The sequence below is a fragment of the Lagopus muta genome, chromosome 22, assembly GCF_023343835.1.
Source record: "Lagopus muta isolate bLagMut1 chromosome 22, bLagMut1 primary, whole genome shotgun sequence".
NCBI lineage: Eukaryota > Metazoa > Chordata > Aves > Galliformes > Phasianidae > Lagopus > Lagopus muta.
This window is the reverse complement of record NC_064454.1, coordinates 4,077,730-4,101,525: the sequence shown is the minus strand read 5'-3', so window position 1 is coordinate 4,101,525 and position 23,796 is coordinate 4,077,730. Positions and strand designations below refer to the sequence as shown.

At 50.9% G+C, this 23,796-nt stretch overlaps 1 protein-coding gene and 1 long non-coding RNA gene across 3 annotated transcripts in view; one reads left to right on the top strand and one right to left on the bottom strand.

The window, feature by feature from the left end:
• Positions 1-3,594: 3,594 nt before the first annotated feature.
• The window catches only part of NECTIN1 (nectin cell adhesion molecule 1), a 73,833-nt gene continuing 53,631 nt past the window's right edge, over positions 3,595-23,796 (bottom strand). Inside the window, exons 6-9 of one of the 2 annotated variants that reach the window (XM_048968184.1) lie at positions 19,699-19,846; positions 17,799-17,886; positions 17,249-17,359; positions 3,595-7,066 (exon numbers count right to left, since the gene is read on the bottom strand). In XM_048968184.1, coding sequence (XP_048824141.1) covers positions 6,848-7,066; positions 17,249-17,359; positions 17,799-17,886; positions 19,699-19,846 — 566 coding nt within the window. In that variant the 3' untranslated portion in view covers positions 3,595-6,847. Of the gene's footprint in view, positions 7,067-12,723; positions 12,894-17,248; positions 17,360-17,798; positions 17,887-19,698; positions 19,847-23,796 lie in introns of those variants that run through there. The other variant, XM_048968186.1, reaches the window with a different exon arrangement.
• On the top strand, positions 8,755-11,276 carry LOC125703565 (uncharacterized). The gene is made up of 3 exons (XR_007380890.1): positions 8,755-8,861; positions 9,229-9,302; positions 10,768-11,276. It is a non-coding gene; the product is annotated as an uncharacterized LOC125703565 (long non-coding RNA).

Below are 23,796 nucleotides of genomic sequence, written 5' to 3'. Positions count from 1 at the left end.
GACGACACTTTGACCTCCACTGGAGAAAAACCAAGGCTCAGAATTGGACTAGATGGGCAAAATTCCAAGAAAAGCCAGTCCATCCCATCAAGCTGATTACTCGGAACCACTTTCCATCTAGCGAGGGCAGGGGCAGAATCTTGGAGTCTTCTCAGGGTTCATTAGAGTGATAGGACCATTATTCTCCTTCTTCATCTCATAGAATCAGCTCCTGGAATCATCTCCTGGCAGCCAGAACCGAATTGAACAAGGACACTGACCGATTGAAGAGCCCTTGCGCATTCTGTAAACAGTATTGATTTTCACATTCGCAGAGAAATGAATTAGATGCCAATTGTATATGAACTGAGCCACAGTCCCTTGCACGCAGCGTGTCTTCCTACCTGTGTGAACAGAAGCTCATCTCGGTGCCCTTAAGGGAAAAATAAGAGGTTGAGGGGAGCAGGAGTAGAGCTGTGGGACTAACAAAGCTGTCTGCAGCCCTCTGCCATTGTCAGTGAGCGCCTTGGGGAGCGCGTTGCTAAACTAATCAGGCTGCTGTATAAATCTGTAGAGAAACAGATTTCAGCTCCATGATCACTGCGGTATTGACATACACGGTTATAGACTAACCTCAGTCCTCCTGGCTCGAGGGGACCAGGAGAGAGAATAACTGATGGACACCAAGTGAAGAATAGGATGCTGAACCCCTTCTGCTCCACAGGATGTTTTCACTTGAGCAAATCCAGCTGCATTTTTATTCTGGTGCTTGACAAATGACAAAATAGGCACTCAGCCATCATCTCTGGGCTAGTCTCAGTGACTTCTCACTGCCAGGGCTTCAGAACTGCAGTTCAATACAGCGGTCCATCTCCAGGAGATGGAAGGATGCTGAGGTCCTGCAGAATGAGCAGGATTAGCTGCTGTCCCTCCTGCAATGGCCACATTTGACAAGGGCAAGGCCTCATGTCATGAAGCTCTGTCTCCTGCTCCCATCTCTATTGCCCAAAAGGAGCTCAGACACTGAAGCCAAGACTGGTTTAATCTTCTACAGGCCTCTAATGACTCTGAACCCTCTGTCTAACATCACTCAGCATGACTGCTTAATTACAGTAATTAGGGAGCGTGGTACAAACCTGCGCAGTGTGAAGGAGGCCCCGCTCTCAGGAAATGGATTCTCTGTCAGCCAAACCCATTAGGAGGTCAGTCTGCTTGTCAGCCTCCATCTCCTGGAGCAGCTGTGCTGGGTGCAGGATGCCATGAGGCACCCTGTGACATCAGCAGCAGTGAAAGAGCATTCCTGGTTACCCTTTGGAAGAAGAAATATCCCTCGGTGGGATGGTGGAAGTGGAGCCTTCTTGCCTACCATCACCCCATCATTAAGTTTGGAAAAGGCCTCTCAGATCCCAAGCCCAACCCCAGCCCACCCCCACCATGCCCTCTAACCACGTCCCCAGAAGCCACATCTCCACAGTTCTTGAACACCTCCAGGGATGGTGACCCCACCACCTTCCTGGGCAGCCTGTGCCAATCCTGTCCACTCTTTCTGAGGCAGGGACTCTGAGGCTCCTTCCCCGTACCTATGATATCCCCATGCCTATGTGGTCTGCAAACACAGCTTTGTTCCCACCTCTGTGGAGATGCTGAGCACCCAGGGATGCAGATTAGAACCTGCCCCCAGCCAGGACTGAAATAACCCTGGCCCCACACCGCTGCATGAGGAAGGAGCTCTGAGTTAATGAACCATGAATTCCAGCTTAATGAGTTTTATACTGAGGAGAATAATTAATGTAATTAGTACTGATATGAAAATGATGGTACTCGAGCCTGGATTATAGGGGGGAGGGAGGCTGGGAGGAAGCTTTCAGTCTGAGGTGTTGCTCACATGGAGGACTGGGGCTGCATGAACTTCTGGCAGATTTTAAAGCCTCACCTCCCATCCGACATAAAGAGAAAGAAAATAGAGCATGACAGCATAGCAGAAAGAGATCAGCCATCCCTGTTTGCAACAGAGATGTGGAATCTGTAATGCAGCTCTTCTCTGCGCTCTCCTTTAATTTGCAGCTCCTCCATTCCATTCCATGCTCACGGTGCATCGTCTGCCCTCCACGGTGCCTATTTTTGCTGCTGTATGAAAAGCTCTTTATAAAGCTGGCTAGCTCTGAGGATAAAGGAGCATCTTTTCAGCTATAGGAGTATTCTGATGCATTTTATGTGTTCTGTACAGTCCAAGTGTTGGTAAAAACAATATTTTAGTTTAACACATACAGATTTACGCCTACATTTCTAAGTACATGCTAAGTGGCTTCTATGTTCTGAGGGAGGCATCGATCGTAGCACATGGACATGAGAGGAAGAGACCTCAAAGCCCATCTGAAGTGCTGACCTGCTTCCACACCCAGTCGTGGAGGGGAAATAAGAAAAAAGCCGAATTTGGGAGCACCTTTGTCTGAGCAGAATCATCCCCCCAACCCGTGCAAAGCGCCCCATGTAGCTGTGTGCATTTTGGGGTGCCCTTGCAGCTCTGAGCAAGCCCCAGCAGCAGGAGCCGCTGTGCAAATGGCACCAGGCAGAGGTGAACTTGGCTTCTTTACTCAGAAAACAGTCCCAAGGGGAGGTGCCAGGTTCTGGCAAGACAGGATAAACCTGTCTGGCTTAGGGCAAAGTGATGGTAGCACTGCCAGCAGTCTGCTTTCCACATCCCATGTTTGGATCTATGTGCTGCCCTGGACTATGGGTGGGTGGGGGCTCTCCTATGCTCCTATACTATGAGAAACTGCCCTCTGCCACCTGCCCACCCAGATCTGGAGCAGAACTGTTTCAAAAGATCTTCATCCAGAAGCAGAGGCTCTATCCACGTGCGGTGGAGCTTTTTTATTACAAATTTACCCTGCGGATTTCCCATTCTCACCATTAGTGGTCTGTGCTAAAAATTCTCTAATAGTGTCCTGATCAAAGCTGTCTGATTGGGCACCTTCTAAGGAAGAGATGGTTTGGGTTCACACCCCAGAGGTGTAGGTATTGCCTTCCCTGTATGATGGGTGGGGGAGAGGAGGGCTCTGGGCTCTCCCTTCCCTCTGGGCTGTAAGCAGCTCCTCCAACCAAAGGCAGGTGCCTTTGTCACCTTAAGCATTCAACTCACAGGTGGGTATGGAAATTGGGGTGCTTGTAGAAAAAGTAGGCTGGAGGGCAGGGAGTCTGAGAGATGATTTATCCCATTCCTTTCCCCAGTAGCTGCTGGCCTGCAGCAGGGCCACTGATGGCTCTGAGCCTCTTCCACCCACTCACACTGGGAAGCATGGAGGAGGTTTCCCAAGAAGGTAACAGAATGAATAGAGAAGGCATCTCCCCTGGGGCACCAGGGTGTTCTTTCTGTTTGTGTGGCTCTCGGGGCAGAGCTGCAGCAGCAATGTGCTCCAGGCATTGCCCTCCTGGGTGTGCAAGCCTGGATGTTACATAATACGAGTGATATGGGGGTGATGATGCAGTGAACAATGCAGGACTAAGTCTGCACTGGGAGAAAGGAAGAGGTCAAGCGCCTGATGCAAGTTTCACAGCCAAGACAGGTTGTTATAACTCCTCAGTTCACTTTTATTTAAGTTCTGTGATCAGTCGTTTCCATCTGCAAGAGCTCTTGTGTCAATGCCACCGGCATAGCGTGGAACAGAAATTGCCACATTTCACCCCGGTACAAAGCAACAGGAGGAATGGCTTCATGTCTCACATGGGGAATAACACCCAACTCCCCATGCACTCTGCTAGCACAAACTCACCCAGTTTCCTGCTCAACTTGTTCAGCCATCCACCCAGCAACGTTTCTGTTCCCAGAGCAGTATCTTTGCAAATCAGCACACGCCGCGGCAGGAGGGGAACGCCTCCCATCAGCACTGCCGGGTTTGTGCTCCTGCAAGGTCAGCGTGGGCAGCCTCAGCATGGAGCAAAGCCAGCGTTCAGCCCTTGGCATCAGGTCCAGCAAAGTTTGGAAGCGGCCATTTGGCAAAACACACGGGGAAGGAGGGAGGACTTGGAGCAACAAATCAGAACGTTGCTAAGTGTGGCTTTGTAGAACCAAAACAAATGGCTCGAATAGTGCTCTCTTTCTTCAGGTGGGGTTTTGCCTCTTTTACCTCAACTCGGTGGTGTGCACAGACTCTCTTTTTGCCATTCTTTGAGACCAACGCATTTCTTAAGGAGAGGAGAGAACATTAAGAGGCAAAGAGAACCAAAGCATCCCTAGGCTTAACATTTGTACTGTCGAGAGGCTGCACTGAACTTAGGCTTTTCTCGCTTTTCCCCTTCCTGAGGAGGACCGAAATCCTTTTGCTTTGCTGAAAAGCACAGTAAAACCCTTTGTGGCTGCTGTCTGTGGGCAGCTCCAATCCAAAGGCGCACATGGGCTCTGTGTAATGCTGCAATCTGTGCCTCTGCTTCCCCCCCCCTCAAAGCACCGTCCTCCAGCCACCAGCAGCAGAGGAAGCCACTTGCAAAATGCTGTCCGACAAACAGCCATTTCCCCTAGCTTTTTTTTCCTAATGCACCTGAAGACCTGACTGCATTCCACTTCCCATTTAAATGTTTAGATCCGGCTGAAACTGCAGCATATGAAGGCTCCCAATCAAATCTACCTTAATTGCTGCTGTGAAGGCTGCATCCTGCTATTACAGGCATGCAGACAGGGAAATGTGGAAGGTTTTTCTCTCAACAGTGGTGCTGGTTTGGCTCCAGGACATCAGAGATCCCAGGGTTTTCCAGCACTGCTCCATTTTTCTTAACAGGGTGACCAAAAGCAGACTTGGCAGAGTCCAAAGCATGGTCTCCCCCTCTGGGCTGGATGTGCTGCCAAAGCTTTCAGCTCAGAGCACACCTGGTTCTAGATCTGATAGCCAGAAAGTGCTCCAAGGTGTGTTGAGAAGAAAACAAAAGGGAGAAAAACACGTTATCTGAAGCAAGACACATAGCACTCAGGTCCATTGGTGTAGGGATGTGCCTGGCTGAGTTCTCTGGAGACTGAAATAGGAGTCCAGGTGACTCCAAAAAGGCCTCAATCAGTCAAGACTGATAGGGTGGCATTGGAAAAGTTGCACCTCATACTCTAAGGCGACGTCCTACAGTTCCTGACTCTCCGGGCATGGGAGAACCGCAGGCACTGGAGCACAGAGAAGCTGCTGTGCTGTGCAGGCATTGCCTATTTCAGCTGGAAAAGGCATCAGCATCCTTCCGCCTGCACCCTGCCTGCCACCCAGGCAGGACCCTCAGCCACATCCCATCTTTTTTCATCTATGCCTGCAGGGACTCGGCGAGGCTGTGCTTCTCTGTGCAGAAAGGAGGACAAGCAGGGTGAGTCCCATGGCTGCTCGAGGTGACGGGAACAAAGAAAGTGCATAGAACAACTACAGCTGCTTAAATTTGGACATACAAAAATAAAGAGGTGGCAGAGTGCTTGGGCAGCTCCCAGGACAGCATGCAGGTCAGCACCCTCACCCTGCAGTGAGCTGGGCATTGGGTGGGCTGCTCACTGGTGGAAGTGGCACTGGAGCTCAGTTTGGTGTCTGGGCAGCAGGGTGGTGCTGTGATTCCTTCCACTCCCCCCACTCTTGACTCTGACATCCTCCTGGTGTCTGCAGTGATGCTGTCTGCAGAATGTCCAATCCCCAACCTGAGACAAAGGAAAGCAAACGCCTGTTCCCCAAGAGGACGCAGGTGAAGGTTATCCTCAAAACCAAGCTCTCTTATAAGGTTTTCATTCCTTTTTCTCCTCTTCTTTGCTTTTATATACATGTAAGTGTATCTCTATATTTATTTGTCCTCTAATACAAGTGAACACAAATGTGATGTGGAGATAAATTCCCTTCTCTAAAACACTTCATGGTTGCAGGAATGTACACGTTTGGATTTACATACCCACACACATTCCAAATATTAGAAAAAATATATAGTCCCCAAACTAAGATGCTTTAAAAAAGGTTAAAAGGCCAGATTCCTCTGTTGGCTTTTATCCTTCATTAAGAGTAAGAAGATTACCTGAAATCATGATTCTTTTTTCCTTTGTGTTCTGCCTGAGTTCATTTTGAAATTCCAATCAACAAATGCAAGGAGAAGAGGGGGAAAAGCTAGTGGGGGATCACACTAGGCTCTGAAAAGGAAAATGAGAGATATCGTTTTCCTTTCTAATTTTTTCCCCTCTGGGTTTCAGGTTCTAAGAAGGTTCTTCAAAGGATACTTTCTCTGATGCGTTTGGGTTAAAAAGAGCCAATCCAGCAATTGGAAGTGGGAGCAGGAGGGAAGAAGGACGTACACAATCCCTAAACCAAGCCCTCCCTTCTCTTCTTGGGTTGGTTTTGAGCATCTTTCTTTAGAAGCATCTTATTATTTGGTTCAGTAATCTTGGCTGGTTATGTCTTTGCAACAGGGATCTCCTATCTGCCAATGGGGAAAACCATTTTCTCCAAAGGGGTCGTGAAGAATCCACATCTGGCTACTCTGGTGCAAACTGTGGAGATGGACACAAGGGAACCTACGGACATTTAATCAGGGGTTGGGCACATCCCATCCAACACAGGGTAGCTGCCACCCACATACACATGCACGCACGTAGCCAGCTTGGTACAGGAGGGCCAGCACAAGGAAAGAGAGTCTCAGGGATGGGATGAGATGTGGGCGAAGGCAGAGTGTTCCCTTGGGCATGAAGAAGCCAGGCAGACACTTAACCTAACCAAGCCACTTACAATTGCACCCAAATTAAAAAATATATATATATAAATCAATAAATAAGCAAATGGCAAAGAGGGGTTTAAAAGGCCTTGGTTGTTGAGCGGTGGGGTGGGGAGGAGTGGAAACCATGAGCGTCTTCGTTTCTCCGTGCTGATGTTTAAACATACTGTTCCTTAGGACAGATGTACGGAGCCCGGGAGCCGGGAGGAGGGCAGCAGAAGGAGATGTCAGAGTGGTGAGGATAGAGATCTTGTGGGAGGTCTGACAGCGGGGCGTAGATGTGGGGGATCTTCTGCAGATAGCGACCGTCGTGTGAGTAGCAGCGGGTCAGGTAATCACTCGCATTCGGTATCTCTGAGTGACACTTTCCAAAGTTCTGTAAGCAGAGACAAAAGTCAAAGGGTGAGAACTCTGCCGGCTGTAAAACACGCGGCTCAGCTCCTTGCTGAGGCTCACATACAGCAGGTAGGATGGGAAATTAAACAGTTCTGCTTGCTGCTTCGGAAAAATGGAAAGCTGGGTGATAAAACCTCGTATTTCAACAGCACTGCCGCAGTTCCTGTAATATCCATCGGGATAAAGAATACGTATATGCTTTGCATTCTTTGCTCCTTGCCTGTATGGTCTCTGCTTCTCTCAATACAGCAGGCGGTAAGCATGGAAGGGCAGTTTATTTACAGCCTTCCTAACTCATCCACACCTGAGTTTTGTAACAGTGGCGCTGGTATGCATCATTGGTCCAACACAGACCTGTGCTCTTTTGTACAAAAGGGCACATTTGTCTGACCAGCAGCTCTGCAAGTACAATAGGTTATTGTGCCCCATGTTTACCCAGCAGCAAGTGCTGAGCTGTACCTGTGTGAGCAGCTCCTTTGTCAGCCTCAGCACCAGGCTTTTGAGTCAAAGCAACCGTGAAGAATGTAAAACATCTGCAGGATGGGAGCTCAGAGCAGCTCCAAGCAATCCCTGCTGCTCCCCATGGGGTGGCAGAGGTGGGATGCTCCCTCCTGCTCACCGCTCTTTCCCATGTTGAAGCCTTGCGAAACGACCCAAGCTGGATTAACCATGACCTTGCATTCACCAAAGGCTAATCTCATCTCCAAGAGGCAGCAAACCCACCAGCAACAGCCTTTTATGCACATGGTTTGTTCCGGGGCTGGCTGAAGCAAGTAGCTTGCCCTTGAGTCCTTCCTTGCTCTCTTTGAACACAGCACAAACAGTTGGTTTAGTGAAGAGGACAAGGATTTGACCCTCAGGAGAAAAAGCCTGAAGGAACAGAGCAATCTACTCAACTCCTCTGCTGCCAGTTCCTGGATAAATATTTCACCAGGACGCTCAAAAAAAATCATGTAGAAAACAAAGTGTCGACAATAATTTATTGATGGTTCAGACTGCTGCGAGAGGCAGCAAGGTTGGAGGGCTGGTGCTCCAAAGGCAGAGAAGGCCACGGGAGGGTGAGGAGTTAGAGCACTGGGACTTAGATGCAGTGCTAAGGACAACCTGACTTTCTTTTCTCTTTCCTTGGCAAAATGGTGCGTCCCACTGCTGGAGATGTTTGAAGTCAGTAGTCTCGAGCTGGACGGACAGCTCTAGGTCCCTTCTATGCACTGGTATCTCTGACATTTGGGTGTCATTCCCACACCTATCTCCTGAGGTTTTCATAGGACCATAGGATGGTTTGGGTTGGAAGGGAGCTGAAGGCCACCTGGTGCCGCTCCCTGCAGCGCACAGGGACACCCACAGCTCAGCAGTGCTCACAGCCCCGTCCAGCCTGACCTTGGCTGTCTGCAGGGACGGGGCACCACCGCCTCTCTGGGCAACCTGTGCCAGCACCTCACTGCCCTCAGTGTAAAGAACTTGTTTTACAATGAACCTCTCAATCCCTGTGGCAGCACGCACTCAGAGAGGCAGTAATATCTATTCCAATTACACAGCATCAACAGGAACTCACACCATAAGGGAAGAAGGGAATGGAGAACAGCTGATTGCTATTCCTCTGATTGTATCAGGTGATAAAAATGGGATAGAGAAAGGTTAGCACCTAAGGACTTGCAAAGATCTCTTCCTGTATAAAAGTGTGCCCTGTGCTCAGGGCACTTTGAAAGCAGTGGAATGCCTTCATGTGCTGATGGGGATGGAAAAAGGTGCCAGCTCTGATCTCCTCCTGCATGGTGAGTTACTGGTGGGTAACCTGAAAGGGAGGTGACCTCAAAGATTGAACCTTAGTGAGATATAGCAGGCAAGAGGGGCTCTTAGCCTGGCTAGCAAACTATTATTGTTCAAAGGGGAGGGCAGGTTTGTATAGTTTTGGGCATGCAGTAGGAAAGCAGAGGGCTTTCTACAAGCATGAGGGTTCGAAAGGTCTCACAGACAGAAAAGTCTAATGGAAAATATGCTCTCATTTAATACACACGGATATTTTGTGTAAGCCAAACTGGTTGTTAGCAGCAAGCAGTGAGAGGAGCAGAAGGGGCTGTGAGATACAGCATTATTGGCTGCTTATGGTCCACCAAACCATGCATCTTTCTGTCTGTCCAGTGTGGGACTGAAAGAACCATCCACATAGCAAGGCTGGAGAGAACCAATGCCATTTTGTCAGCACTTCTGGCCAGGTGAGTACAGATGAACGCTGCTTTTCTTTCTGGCTGTGTTCTGTTCTCAGAGCAGGGCAGCTGGAGACCCCCAGTGCTGGGGCAGAGGAAGGGGTTCCCCATTTGCCTTCACTTTTCTCAGTGTGTGAAGCCAGCAGGCAATCACTCCTGCTTTGTTTCCTTATCTACGTAGCAAAAGGGATGAGAACAGAATCAGCCTGATGTTTATTAACGTGTTTAGCAGCCAGTGCCCTTTGACTTCCTTCCCCATTCCCACTGTGACTTTTTCCAATCTAATTTATCTCTAACAAAGTTTGAAATTAAATTAGGGATAATGAACTAATTAAATTGAACTGGCACACAACTCTGCCACCTTCCCCCACCTGACTTCTCCTCATTGCCTTTGTTTCCAACGTGGCTCTGTAAAATTCTTCATTATCTGGGTTACATCCTTCCCCCTCCCACCCCCAGTTCTATTTCCAAGAGCTTTGATTGAAGGGGATGTCAGGAATCCGTCCGTTTCAGACAGCCTGGAACATTACCTTTAAATGGTCTTCATTTGATTGAATTAGCTCTGATTTCTGCTATGATGTGCCCTCAAACCTTCCCCATTTCCTTTTCACCTGCCTTCTCCTCTCAGGTATCTCCACAGTACTTCTAGCTCCCTCCAACCTCACTGTATCCAATAATCTTAACGTACTCAATAACCTGTTCTTGTCGGTCTAAAAGTGAAGAACTCCTTCCCAATTTCCTGCTCTCATTTCTGGAACATCCCAGAGCTGAAATCCTCAGAACAAAGAGAAGGAGCACAGATGAGGGATGCACCCACAGACACGTGCAAGCATTATTTATGCAATGAGCACACTCGTAAGGTTGTATTCCAACAGCAGCCACTTACCTGCTCTCTGTTCCTACTGCATCAGAGACCATCTGTAACCTTAAGCATTTATTCCCATGGTGTTTCTCTATGTGCCAACCCCTCTACTCTTTATCAGGGCTGTGGAACCCTCATCCTACTGATGGGAAGCTAATGAGGAGCCACCTCCATGCTTTGCTTTTTCTCCTGCAAATTGGAGATGGGGCTGTTTAACGGGGGGATGCTCATGCAACTTTTTGGCATTAATGGGGAGGAAATGGAGTAATTGGGAGCTGAGGCAGCACTTGCTGATTGTCTGATATCTCCAGCTCAGTATTACAGTGGGTTTATAGGGGTGTTCAGAAAGCAGAGCTGGAAATCTGAACTCTGCTCTCTAATTGGCCGGGATCTCAGTGCAAGTCTTGTGGTTTGAGCTGTTCTTGCTGTAACGGGGACAAGAGATTCCCAAATAAAGCTGAGAACAGGAGTGCGGGGAGGTGAAGGGGGAGGAAATAATTAAAGCAGCATACAAAAATCACCCTGATCTGCGGTGTGCCTTCGCAGGGAGATTTTGTGGCGGTGAGATTACACCTTCAAAGCACCATATGACTGGCTTTATTTTTGCTTCAGAGAGACTGGGAGGATTTCCAAATTTGGATTTGGAGGATTACTGTCCTTTTGCTGACAATAAAATCCCCCACCCTGGGGAGGATGAGGTGAGACCTCCCAGGATGGATTAGGCAACGCCTGCCTTGCTCCTGCTTGTGCCAATGGTCCGAGCATGGCCAGGAGCTGCTGGGAGGTGGATAAGGGGAGCAGCCCAATGGCTGAGCTGGACAGACAGACCCCACAATGGAGAGAAGCAAAAGCAAACCCATCCACAACTTACTGTCCACTCTCGCTCGTTACGTCTACGAAGACCTTGATCCTCATTCTGGGAGCAGGGGTGGGCGAGACACCGCAAGAGAGAGAGGTTACGGCTGGGTCCAGCGCCTGGCAGTGCAGACACTTACCTAGGAAGGCTTTTTTTGCTACAGCGGGGGAACTACAGGGCTCCTTCCAGCATGGGAAAACCAGGGGGCACAGGGGTAAGGCACACTGAGCTGTCCCACTGCACGCCTTCCACCCAGCTCCATCGCCTGCTGGCACCGATGCTCTCAGGTTGCAGTGAGGCTCTGTGCAGATAGGACTGTGCAGTGGGGCTTTTAAAAAGCAGCTTTCCTCCTTCTTATCCCCCTGCATGGATCTATTCCCATCCTTCCCAAAGACCCAATTCCTTTGCCCTTTATTATCTCCTTCTCTGTTCCCAACCTACTGCTTCTCTGTGCCTTCTCCAGCCCTCCCTTTGCTTCCTTGCTGTGCACTGAGAACCCTGTGAGGCAATAGGGCCACTGACCCCACAACCCCTTCCTCCCAATTATTAGCCAACAAACTAAATGGAAAAGAGCAAGATGGATGCTGTGGCCACCACACCATGGGAGATAGGTGAGAACAAGGAGTGAGGGAGAACCTTGGCTAAAGGGGGTGCTGCCTGCGTTGTTTTCTTGGTCAACAGCTGTTGGCATCACCCAGCACATCTCCCATGATTAGGAAGAAGCATTATAAGTTTGCTCCAATTCCAGATAAGGAATCAGTGCATTTAATACCTTGAGAAATGGGTATGGTCATAGGGTAAGGCAATGGGAGAAGACCTGAGGACACTCCTCCCTTTGCAAACACCATTCTGCTTCAAAGGGTCTCTAACAGTTGGAGAGAACCCAAACAACCACTGGTGGGTTAAGTTGCAGTTGGAACCCTAAACAGTCCCTGCTGCAGGACCTGAGCTCCATGGGTGATACGTGGAGTGGAACAGACAGGGAAGTAGTCATGTCTGATCTCTCCTTTTGAGAGAGATAGCACCAAAAGAAATAATCTTCCTTCCTCCTCAAACATCATAACATGCCATCTGCATCAGCCCTGTGCAACGCAGCCTCTTTTATTCTGCATGCTCCATCCCTCCTTGGCTGCCTCATTCCCTGCAGACGCAAGAACCTTTACGTGTTCCCATTTCTCTCACGTACTCTCCCACCTTGTTCTTTCACACATGCACATATGCTCCCTCTTATCTATAGTCTCTTCCACGCACACAAACTCTCCCTTTTATTTCCCCCCTCCTCATCTCAGTCCCCTTCTCTTTCCTTCCCCTCCTCTGGATAGCCTTGAAAGGCCCTTTTAGCATCTCCCAAAGTTTTGACCTCCTGATATTGCTGCTTTGCACAGCAATGTGGCCCCTTACCAAAATGCTCCAAATCAATCTGCACCCTTCAAACCCACCTGGTTTCTCCCTTCATTTCCAACCAGGCTGGCTGCAGAACCCAACCATCAACCCTTCCCTCCCATGTGCCTCACCTCCCTGTAGAAAGCAAAGGACAACAGAGAGCATGCACAGAAGGCAAAGGCATTCCTCCAGCCCCCAAAACAAGGGCAGCGTGCGGGAGGAGGGGGTGGGCGGGATGGGTTAGGAGCACTCCACGACAAGGACAGGGGATGCAGAGAGGAGCACAGTGAGGAAGGCAGAGTGCAGTTGTGTACCTTGAGGCCAGAATCTGAGGGGAAAGGGCCTAGAGTGACATGCGCTAGCGTAAGTTGGGCTGGATGGTTGCATACTCGACTAGGTCTCCGCCAGCATGGATGGAGGTCCGAGGACTGGGTGACGAGGCCAGAGCGGCCGTGTCCAGCTCTGCATAGTGGACATCACAGTCCTTGGTGCCAGAGTTCTGGAGAGAAGAGAGCAGCGAGGCAGTGGGGGGAACAGGAGGAGAGGTTTGGGGGTCAGGAGGGTGAGAAGACAGGAGCCGAGCCGGAGGGAGTGAGTGGATGAGGTGGGATGGGGTTTGAGTGATGGGTGGGGGATAAAGAAGAAAGAAGGGTGAGAGGGGAGGAAGAAAAAACAGTTAAAAAGAGGGAGGGAGGGGTGGCATGAGCAATCAGTCAGCTAAAACCCCAAATTAAACCCAAGGTCCCCACGGCATTGCTCCCCAAAGCCACCTGCAAGCCCAATGACCCACAGCCAGGCTGGCAGCACTCTGCTGCTCCCTGCTTCTCATCATCCCCTGAGACCAGCACTGTCCTCATCCAGGGCAGTTTGGTGAACTCTGACCTCGTGAGATACCTGAACTGTCAGCACTGAGCCAAGAGTTTGGGGTTCGTGGGTGAGAGTGATGAGGAAGGATTGAGTCTGGGGTGTCAGGATGGAGTTAACCTGCAGGGAGCGGCTGCAGCTGTGTTGCTGTAGGGAAATGGCACTGCTTAATCAGTGCTGTTGTGTTGCCCCGGTGTGGGGGCTGTTATGGCTTTTCTTATACACCACATTTTTGCACAATGCTTGACTGCACATTATGCTATAGCAGATGAACTACGCAGAGTGGTTTTGTGGCTGTTATAATGTCTAATAGATGCCAAAAGCATCCTTCTTTGGCGTGGAAATATTGATGGGCATTCCGTTTCTAAGCAGGTTTTATCAGCAAGAGCTGCACGAGTGGAATATTACCCAATTTGTCTGATCACTCCCATCCAGACATCGCTCATGCTTTGCACACAATTACAGTCAGAGAACCTTGGGAAGCAGGGTGACCTGGAAACCTCAGCACCTGGGGGGAAATGAGCCCCCAGGAGGAGGAATGGGGTGTTTTAGGGGCACCCCTGTTGTCAGAGGCTGAGGTGTGAGGTGCCTTCAATCCTTTCTCTGCAGACCATCTTTAATTTCTCTGCTGAGCACCTGCTAAGCCTCTCTGAGAGGAGAGAGCTATCTCTTCCAAATGGAGAAGGGACAGGGAAAGGGGAAAGCTATTCCAAAATGGCTGCATCACACAGCAATAATGCAAAAGTGGTTGAATCTGAAAACATTTCTTTGCCCTGTGTTTGGAATGCTCTCAACCCTGTGCCAGCTGTGGCAGAGCAATTAGCAGAGGCCCTGTTAATGAGCTGGGTGTTTGCCTGCTACTAGAAGGGCTGCTGGGTGCTCTGAGTGCCTATGGGCATCGAGGAGCACAAATGATAACAGCTCATCTCAAACCTCCACCCATGCTCTGCAGAATCCTCCCCTTCATCTTTCTGTCTCAGCACCTTCTCCAGTCTCAGATAAAGGCAGACTGAGCCTTGAGCTCCTTCCCATTCTATTTTGTCCAAAGAGGTTATGGATGCCTCCAGGGATGCCTGGAGGCATTCAAGGCCAGGCTGGATGTGGCTCTGGGCAGCCTGGTTTGCTGGTTGGTGACCCTGCACACAGCAGGGGTTGGAACTGGATGAGCATTGTGCTCCTTTTCAACCCAAGCCATTCTATGATTCTATTTCCTCTCCCTGCTCTCCAGATATGCTGCTTTCCTCTGGAGATGCTTGCTCTGGGGAGTTCCCCTTGCTCTCTGCTACTCTTGGGCTCGGTCCCACTCCCTGCTGCTTGTTGGGAGCAGGATTTATTACAATATCAATAATGTGGCTTGTATACAAGGTCTAGCACCGCTACGTGCAAGCGCTCTGCGTAAATCATCAGCATCGGCACCCCGGTAATTGCCCTGTAAAAAGGAGGAATTATTCTGCTGTCTGCAGCAATGAAACTTTCCCTTCTACCTGTGCAAATGGGCACTGCTGATGCTTACACCAACCACCCCGCTGCTCCTACGCGTGCTCTGCTCCCTCCTCTCATGCTTCACCTTGCACACAACATTTGCATGACAGAGATGCTTCTGTGCCCACAGGGTGTGCCTCTGGTTTTGCACACCTCGCTGTGCACGTGGGCACCAACACTCACAGACATGCAACCTGCAGCATGCGTGCACCTTCCAGCCCACTCACTCTTGCTTAAATACCTCCGTGCACACCAAAGCTTTTGCTCTACAAGGGCTCACGGACAGTACAAGCAACACTGTGATCCCCTGCATGCTTTTATACTCTTAATAGTCCACTGTGCTGCCCTTGCACATCCGTGCCATCAGCTTTACATTCATATTCTTTCCCACATCCATATCTGCTTTTACTCCCTTTTCCAGCACCTGCAGATGTGCCCCAGCCCCTCCCCAGCCCACACATTCCTACCTGTACCCCCCACCCCTTGGTTTCTGTCCTCCTGCCACCTTTCCCACTTCCCCCTCCCTTGCTCTTCGCCATCTTTAATCACTTTCCAGCTTCCCTTCTCGTGCCATGAAATTGCCCTCCCCAGGCGGTGACTTTCACGCAGCTGAGTGATGAAAGCAGTTTATCCCAAATTAGGAGGTTTTGCACAATTCACTTAAAGCACAATGCATCCACCCCATTTTCCTACAGAATCAGGTCCCTTCAACTCTCATCTTCTTCCACACGCTGCCTCGTCAGATCTCCTGATGAAGCACAAGCAGAACAGGAATATCCTGTCTTTCTCTTTGCCTTCACCTCTGAAGGATCCCAGACCCCAGTGCTGCTGCTGGGGAAGGATGAGGAGGGAGTGGGGCTGTGTTAGGCTGGCAGAGACCCAGTGGAGCTGTAGGGAATGGATGAAAAATGTGCCTCGTGTGAGTGGTCCTGGAAGGAGAGGGGCAGGAGTTGGCTCTGCAAGGCATGGATGAGCAACGTGGTGCAGCCTGGCCCCAGCTGTGCCATCTGAGCAGCACCCAGCACTTCCAACCCTGTTTGGCACGAAGGGGCTCCTTCCTTCCCATTGCCAGTCACGAACTGGCACAACCTGCTGCCTGCCCAAAGGATGTGGTGATTTAGCAAGAAATGAGAGCGAACTTCATCTCATTCCTGGGGCACAAAGCCAAGATGCTCTGTGTGCAGGCAAGAGGAGATGGGAGCATTGCAGGGACTGCCAGCCACAGAGAGCAGAGGGTAGGTCCCAACCCAGCTGTGCCACACAGCTGCAGCAGCTGAGTCACCCAGACCCCACGTCCCCAGCACTGAGGGATTCTCTTGGTGGGCAGGAGCAAACTGCAGCCCATTGCTGCTGCGCTGGGAGTGATGGTAAGGAGCAGAGAGTGCCAAGCATGGGATGTGGAAATGTATCTTCTCAGACCAGGATTGAGAGCAGCAAACTCTGTTCCCATGGTTACGGAGCAGCTACCCATCAGGCCCCATCTCACATCACTAACTCTGCCACTTAATTAACTGACTGCTCATTATTTCCCAAAATGAGCTCCTCCATCCTCCTGCTTGCCTGAAAAGCAGCTCTCAGCTGCTCTCCACAGAGCAACCCATCTGCCTCGGATGTCCTGTGCTTTGTTTTCAAACCCACCTGCCTTGCTGCAAGGGGCTGGAGATAAGCTCTGGGCTGAGGGAGGGCTCCAAGAGGAAGTTTTTCTTTAGGGGCATCAGCCACTTTCAGCTTGGCTGGAGTAAAGAGAATCACATTGGCATGGCTCAGTGCAGAGCTGTATCTGAGTCATTTCATCACTGATGCCCTCAGCATCTGTCTCACTGCTGGCTAAAGGTCATTGGGCCCCATCCTTCTGTTATCTGCACAGGAATGTACATCGAAGGGTCGTTCCAAAATGAACAGGAGGGCTGCAATAATTAGTCACGTTCATAAAGTATCCCTCCATACTGGCTGATTGGTGATTATAACGCCTTGGCAAAGAAGCAGGTTCACATGCTGATAAGTTGAGGCATCTGGTTTTGATGTTGAGACCTGCAACCCTCATGTGAGGTCTCACAGAGGATGCAGAGAGCAGTCCCATGCTGTGGGGTGGGGGAGGGATGGACCTGTTTCCCATGCTTTGCTCTCTTATATCTGCATTTTCTCCCCTAGTCTCGTTCCCTGAAATTCACCCTCCCCTGCCTGGCTGCTAGCATCTCTGCCTGACCCTTAATCTCTCTGCTGCTGCTGTCTCACATTAGCATCTCCCTCTCTGCCACTGAACAAATCCACACAAAACAATGGGCTTTAAGAAACTTGTCAGCAGAGAGTCAAACCCTGGCACGCTCTGCCCAGCCAATAATTGCTCTGAAAAGCTTTGCTGCAGAACCCAGGAGGGTGATGGGGTGGGATACCTGGCTTGGCTGTCACACAAAGGCTGGATATGGGGTCTTTTGCCATGGGGTGAGGGATACTGGGGTGAAAGCAGGGAGGCTGAGGTGGGTGTTCTGAGCCTTCTGCACCCCTTACCAGCTTGTCGGTGTAGGCAGAGGGCTCACTGGCTGCCATGTCGTAGTATGGGGGCTGCAGGGGAAGCTTCTGGAGCTCTTCCTCATGCTTCATGTTGTCCAAGTGAACAACCTGTGGCAGAGAGAGAAGGGTGAGGAGCAAGTGCTATCCTCCTGCCACTACCAGGAGCAAGCTCTACCTTTTCTCTTGCTCCTCCCATACAACTTGCCTCTTGCTCTATTTCATTCTCACCTTCCTTTTCTCATCGCAGCCTCTCCTGTTTGAAATGGTGGTGATGCTCAAACCCTCACAACCCAGAGCCCATCGATTTGCTCCTGAAGGGAGCAAATGGGGCCAAACTACAGCTCTCAATCTGTGCCCATCATGGGCAAACAAGTCCTCACCCACTGCCTCCCATCCCAGGTGTCCATCTTCGGGACTTGCTGCCTCCCAAACCCATGCCACGGGGTTTTGGGCTCCTGCAAACCCTGTGATCCCAAATCCAGGCTTTGGGGGCACTGCCTGCTCCGTTTGCCATGGAAAGAAGCTGGCAGCAAGGCAAGAGGCGTACCTGGATGTCTTCAGTAGTCAGGTGGCTTTTCAACTCCTGCTTCCTCTTCGGCGGAGGGGCAGGTTTGTGGGAGGGAGGCAAGTCAATGCTAAGGGAAGAGAAGTGGCAGCTGATTAGAGAGCAGGAGGAAGGGGTCTGCCTGCTTTCATGTGCCACAGCAGGCTGGATCCTGCACACACTGAGGATTTGACTGTGTTTGTCACCAAACTGTCAGTATAATCATACGGGTTATTCTCAGCAACTCCCCTCTTTTCTTTCTCTCACCCTGATTAGAATTGTTAAACAGAAACGAACGCCCTCCTAGCACCCTGCTCCCATTTCCAAGCACTTCCCTGTGTTGGATTGCAGACCACGGGGGTGTAGCTGAGATCCCTGTCTCTCAGTGCTGCTTTGGGGTGGCTCCAAGCATCCCATGGGATGGATGCTCATATGGTGGCTGGGAGCACCAGCGAGTGCCAGGCGCCAGTGCAAACCAGCGAGGTGATGGCAACCCCCAGTAGGGGACTTATTTGGGGCTGTAGCTCCCACCATAGGTTTTCCAGTGGGAGCTGGAATCTCCCTCATCCCCATGCTATGCCATGCATGGGGTTTAGCCCTGACCCCCACTCAGGGGATCAGCTTTTGCCCCAGAGCACACAGGGATTGGCAGCCGTTATAATCCCAGCCCAGAGCCTGTCTCTGCGCATTCCGTCTGTATGCACAGATGTGTCTAATCCTTTTACAAAACTTATTAAAACTCCAATCCACTAATTAGCCAGCTTCCCCTCCCTTCTCCTACAAACTTCATCAGATCTTCCGATTGGGATGGGCGACTTTCCTTGGCAGCACATTGGATTCCAGCATGGGACTGGGGCTACTGGTGAAGGGAAGGGTGCAGTGGGCTCCAAGAGCTCTGCAGGATGTTGACTTTAAAGAAAAGAAATGCTCTGAATTTTGCAAGGCTTTGGACTGGGCTCCACCACCCCTTATGCTTTGGGGCACCACTGTGTTTCTATTCTTGGCTAAATTGACTCTTCTTTGTGCCTTCCTGGAGGGACACTGTGGGAAATGGATCATCTGAATGCATCTCTGCTATAGGGCTGATGCTGTTGATGCAGTTTCACCTTGTGGTGCTATTTTTGTGTGTGTGTGTGTGTGCCTTTCTGTTTTCCCCGGTTCCCTTCCCTCCCTTGCTTGCTGTCCTCCCATGCCCTCTCTCAAATGGGATTAAATGGAGCACAAAATGTGGCCAAATGTAACAGCGATGGTGGGGAGGGCTGGGGGTGATAAAAGCAACTTCCAGCCTTGGGGGCTTGGTGCCTCCCTGGGAAGTGGGAAGGGAGGGGTGCTCTGTGATGATTCAAAGCTGTGTAGGGAGTGGCCAGGGAAGGTATTTCTGAATGTTCTCATTGCATTGCAGTGTGGGGCAGAGCAAAATGAGCTTCTGCCAAAGCAAAGCACCTGGGGGTGCTCCAGCATCCGCCTTCAGGATGGCACCAGGTATAGGTGGATGGGAATCCTCTCTGAGGGTCTATCAGAGACCCCTCTCTGATGGCAGAATGGGATTCAGTCCAGCTCAGGAGCCTGAAGTCATTCACTGGGGAAGGAGGAGCTGGGTCCTCTCCTCCCTCTATAGGTGAGAGTGGCACTGAGCAGCCGTTCTGTGCCCAGGGATGCACTGTATGTGCAGCATTGGGTGAAATGAGCTTCAGCTTCCACTGAGGGCTCAGGAGAAGCATCCAGAAATAAGAGTGAGCAGGATGGGAAGCATCCCAGGGGCCATGAAGGAAGGAAAAGGGGGCAGAAGGGGATGAACAGCAGCAAAAAGGCTCTGTGCGCTCAGGGAGCAAAGGAGACAGAAGCACTCTGTGCCGCCCCATCCCACAGCTGCTGTGCTCCCTGCCAGCCCAGGGCTACTCACAGGTCGTGGTCTGCCTCTGTGCGCTCCTTCTGTTGCCTCCTGTAGACAATGAAGACGGTGACAGCCACGCCAAGGATGAGAGCTGCAGCGATGACACCTCCCACGATGCCAATGATGCCTCCCAGGGCGCCCTGAGGTAGTGGCTTGTCTGCAACACACAAGGAAGCACAGGAGAGAGCGTTAGGGCATCCAGCAGGGGCAGAATTGGGATGAAAGTGTGGAGGAGCCAAGCTGCTCGGACTCTTCGTTGACTACTGTTGGAACAGAGGAGAGCAGAGCTTTTAATGCACAGCTTGGGAAAGCTGAGCACCAATAGGCGATGCATTGAGGGAAGATGTGCCTCAATGCCTGTCACCCTAAAGCCTTACAAAGCTGAGTGCAGGATGCAGGGGTGAGGGAGATGGATCTTCTCTTGCCCTCCATCCCCCATTCTCCCCATGGCTGCAGTGCTCAGTGACATGAGACATCTCCCCAGCAGCTGACATGGTCCTCCTGCAAAGGAATCCCATCCCATGGGCTTGATGGGAAAGTGCTTTGAAACGTATGATAAAAGGATTTAATTTGCTCTACCTTCCAACCTAATTAAACTTGAAAACTAGCTAATTGGTACTTTGTACTTACAGCTCCGGCACTGATGAAAGAAGGAGATAATTGGAATGGAGGAAGAAGGAGAGGAGGAGGAAAAGGAAAAGAGATCCAGGAGAAGGGAGCGAGACAAGGATGAGGGGAAAAGGTACTTTGTAGAACGTGTCTGTCACACCTCACTCTCATATTTTTCTTGCTGCTCTGGCTCCTGGCTGCTCTGAGTCTGAATCCTGGACTATACAGCCTTGGTTCTCCCAGAGCTGGGTGGTCACCCATCCCCAAAGCCTCAGAATGATGCCCACATATGAAACACACAAGCACATGTGCCTGAAAGACACAGGATCACTCATGCAGGTTTTCTCCCCTCCACACCATGGGTTCAGCTGAAGGTTGGATCTCCCTGCACCCCACCATCATACATGGGGCTGGGTCCTTGCCAGCAGCCCCATTCCCACACAGGCAGCCCTCTCCACCATCCAGATTTGCTGCTGTCATGCAGGAGTGAAACGAGGTGTACAAACATTTCCCAGGGCACTGCTCTCTCTGGTCTATACCAGAGAATTGAAGAGCACAGACCTGGCAGGTTTACTGCATCAGTGCAGCACATGTGAACTCACAGCATGGTGCCAAGACGTTTTGATGCAAAACTTGCCCTGGGAACTGTCTCAGCACAGATCCCCCATCTCTTCCCTGCAGACTCCATGTAAACCTGGTGAGGACACCCCAGAGCCTGCATCAGCAGCACCCCATCCCCAATTAAGGGCTCAGAGCTGTATGTCTTCCTGCCAATGGCAGGATGTTGCAGTCATCAAAACACCGAGCTCTGCTCCCCACAGGCAGTCATTTTTCCCCCTCTTCCCTTCTCCATAAGCCACATTATCTCGTAAATAATATTTCTGCCTTGAGACAGCTTGCTTGCAGCCGTGCTCAGGCAGACAGCTGCCACGTCGCAATCCAAGCCCCTGGATGGCAGTTGTGATTGTGATGGTGGAGAATCTTCCAGTCCCTCTGGCTGGGGCATATCCTTGATGGATTGGTCCCGAATGGCTCTGGGTCTGCAGGTAGGGAGCAGGGAACGTCAGCTTCCTGCCGACACTGTAAATCAGCAGGTGTGTGCTTGGGGATGGGGTGGAAGGAGCAAGAGAGGTGAGGAAACAAATAAGCAGCACTGGAATGGATCTGTGGGAGCCTTAACAGGGCTGTGTTACAGCAGAAAGGGGCCAGGGAGAATTAGAGAGGTGAAAACGAAGCCATCGGTCTGTGGGTAAGAAGAAAATATAGGGCACTGGGTAAAGGTGATGAGGAGAGAGAGTGGATGACATGCAAATACCTGAAGTGTTGTGTTTTGGTTTTTTTTATAGGGTGAGAAGTAATGGCCTTAATTTGTGCCAGGAGAGGTTCCCTGGAGGGGTTCCAGAACTGTGGAGATGTGGCATTTGGGGACACGGTCAGAGGAGATGGGTTGGGGCTGGGGGATCTGAGGGGTCTTCTCCAACCTGAATGATTCTGTGATTCTATGAATTAGGGGAATAGAAGGAGAAATGCAGTTGTTTTGGGGTGTCTATCAGAGTGTCTCCTTCCTACCAACCTCTCCAGGCTCTGGGGTGAACATCTGGGTGCTGCTACCCATCACAGCTGCCTAAGGCAACACTGCACTGCCAGGCAGTGACAAACCCCTGTGACAAGCCCTGTCCCTGCGGGTGCAGTTCTTCTCCCAGCAGAGATGCTGGGTGCTGGAGGAGCCCACCTAGGAACTGGCAGAGAGCCCTTCCTTCTGCTCCCCCTTCCCTTTTTCTTTCTCTTCTATCATCTGCCTCCCCAGCTGCTTCTTTCCTTGGTATCCCTTCCCCTGAGCAGAGCTGCAGCTGGTGCATTTCAGAGGGCTGCTGACCCCAGTGCCTCGAGATGCTCCCTGCCTTTCTGAGGGCACGGTGGCTGCAGGACAGTGCTGGGAACCCAACAGAGGAGACTGGGAATGCCTCAGGAGCAGATGATAGGAACTGACAGACGAGGATTTGGTTACGCTGCCAGTGCTTTCGGGCAGCCCTGGGAAGACGTTTGCAAGGCCTGTGAATCAGGATCAGAGTAAATTGGCAGGACAGCTCAGGGGCCTCCAGAGTGGAGTGGGAAAAGACTTTGCCAATTAAGAATGCAAAACCCCTTGCTCTGTGTCATGCTCGAATAATTTAAAACTCTCCAAAAAGTTCATGTTGGCAGTGAGGCAGGTAGCAGAGAACCCAAAGGGGCTGAGCGAGCAGCTCAGCCTTATCTGGATGTCGAAGGGCTGCTGGGAACTCCTCATTCTAGCTGGAAAATGAATTAATTCAACGTATTACAATTAAGGAGAAAAGAAGGACACCCCACCCCCAGCCTCTTTCGGAGCAGTTGGGTATCGTTGCTTTGTTCTCTTCTGGAGGTGGAAGCAGACACAGGAAAGGAAAAAGTGCTGGCAGGGATGGAGCTGTGGCTGTGATTTAACGCCCGCTCCGTGCTCATGGCTGTGATTGTGTTCCAAACCATGAGACAAACAGACAGAGCTGTCCGCACGCGCCGTGCCCGCGGGGTGACACAGTGCAGCTGCAGAGCACAGCAGTAAATAAAAACAGGGGAACAATGAGGGCTTTGGAGAACCAGCTCGCATGAGGGGGAGAGAGATGTTCCCGAAGGGAACCCAAAGTCAGAGCGGAGGAAATGGCTCACGTGGCCATGGAGAGGATGCTGTAGGAGGAATGGAAAGGAGAGATTGTGTCTGTCGCACTTTGGGGGGGAAGGTTTTGTGTCTCAGAGCTGCTTGTGTGGCTGGGATGTCTGCATCATGAAGCACCTGGCTGACTGATCTTGGGGTTCAGGCTTGAGAAAGAGGTACAGCACATCCCCACCGTGGGTTTGTGCTGCTCTGGGGCTGACATTTAGTGCAAAGCTCAGGTTGGATGGGCAATCCCAGCCGTGCTGCAGTGTGCCAAGGAGCAGAATGGAACCCAGCTCGACTTGCAGGCAGGAGTGGTGTGGGACTGAGGTCCAGGTGGGCAGGAAAGCCTTGGTGGTCTCACAGCTGCTCTATCTTTCTTCTATCGTACCAACTTCCTCAGAGAGAGACTGACCCCCACAGGACTGCTAATGGTCCAACCTGAGCCCCATGGAATGGCTGATAGCATAACCTGAGCCCCACAGATCTTCTGACAGTCCGACTGCTTGTGCTCCAGTCTACCACACAAAATAACCAACTTAACAACCCACAACCCCTCCAGAAAACCATTTGCTAAAAGGCATTCCTGCATCTGTAGCCAATTGTCAAGTAGGTTTCCCTCCATGTTTATCCCCACCCTGCACAAAACAAACTCCCATCTATTTCATGGCTGGCTAGCCAAGGCACTCAGCACTGTGCTTCTTTGCTCACTGACACATTGCAAATCAATAGGGAAGAATCACTATTCCCCTCCTTTTGTTAGGCTGGCAGCTCTGAAGCTCTGCTGAACTGCCAGCCTTGCTAGAGTTAACATAACCTTGGTGCTC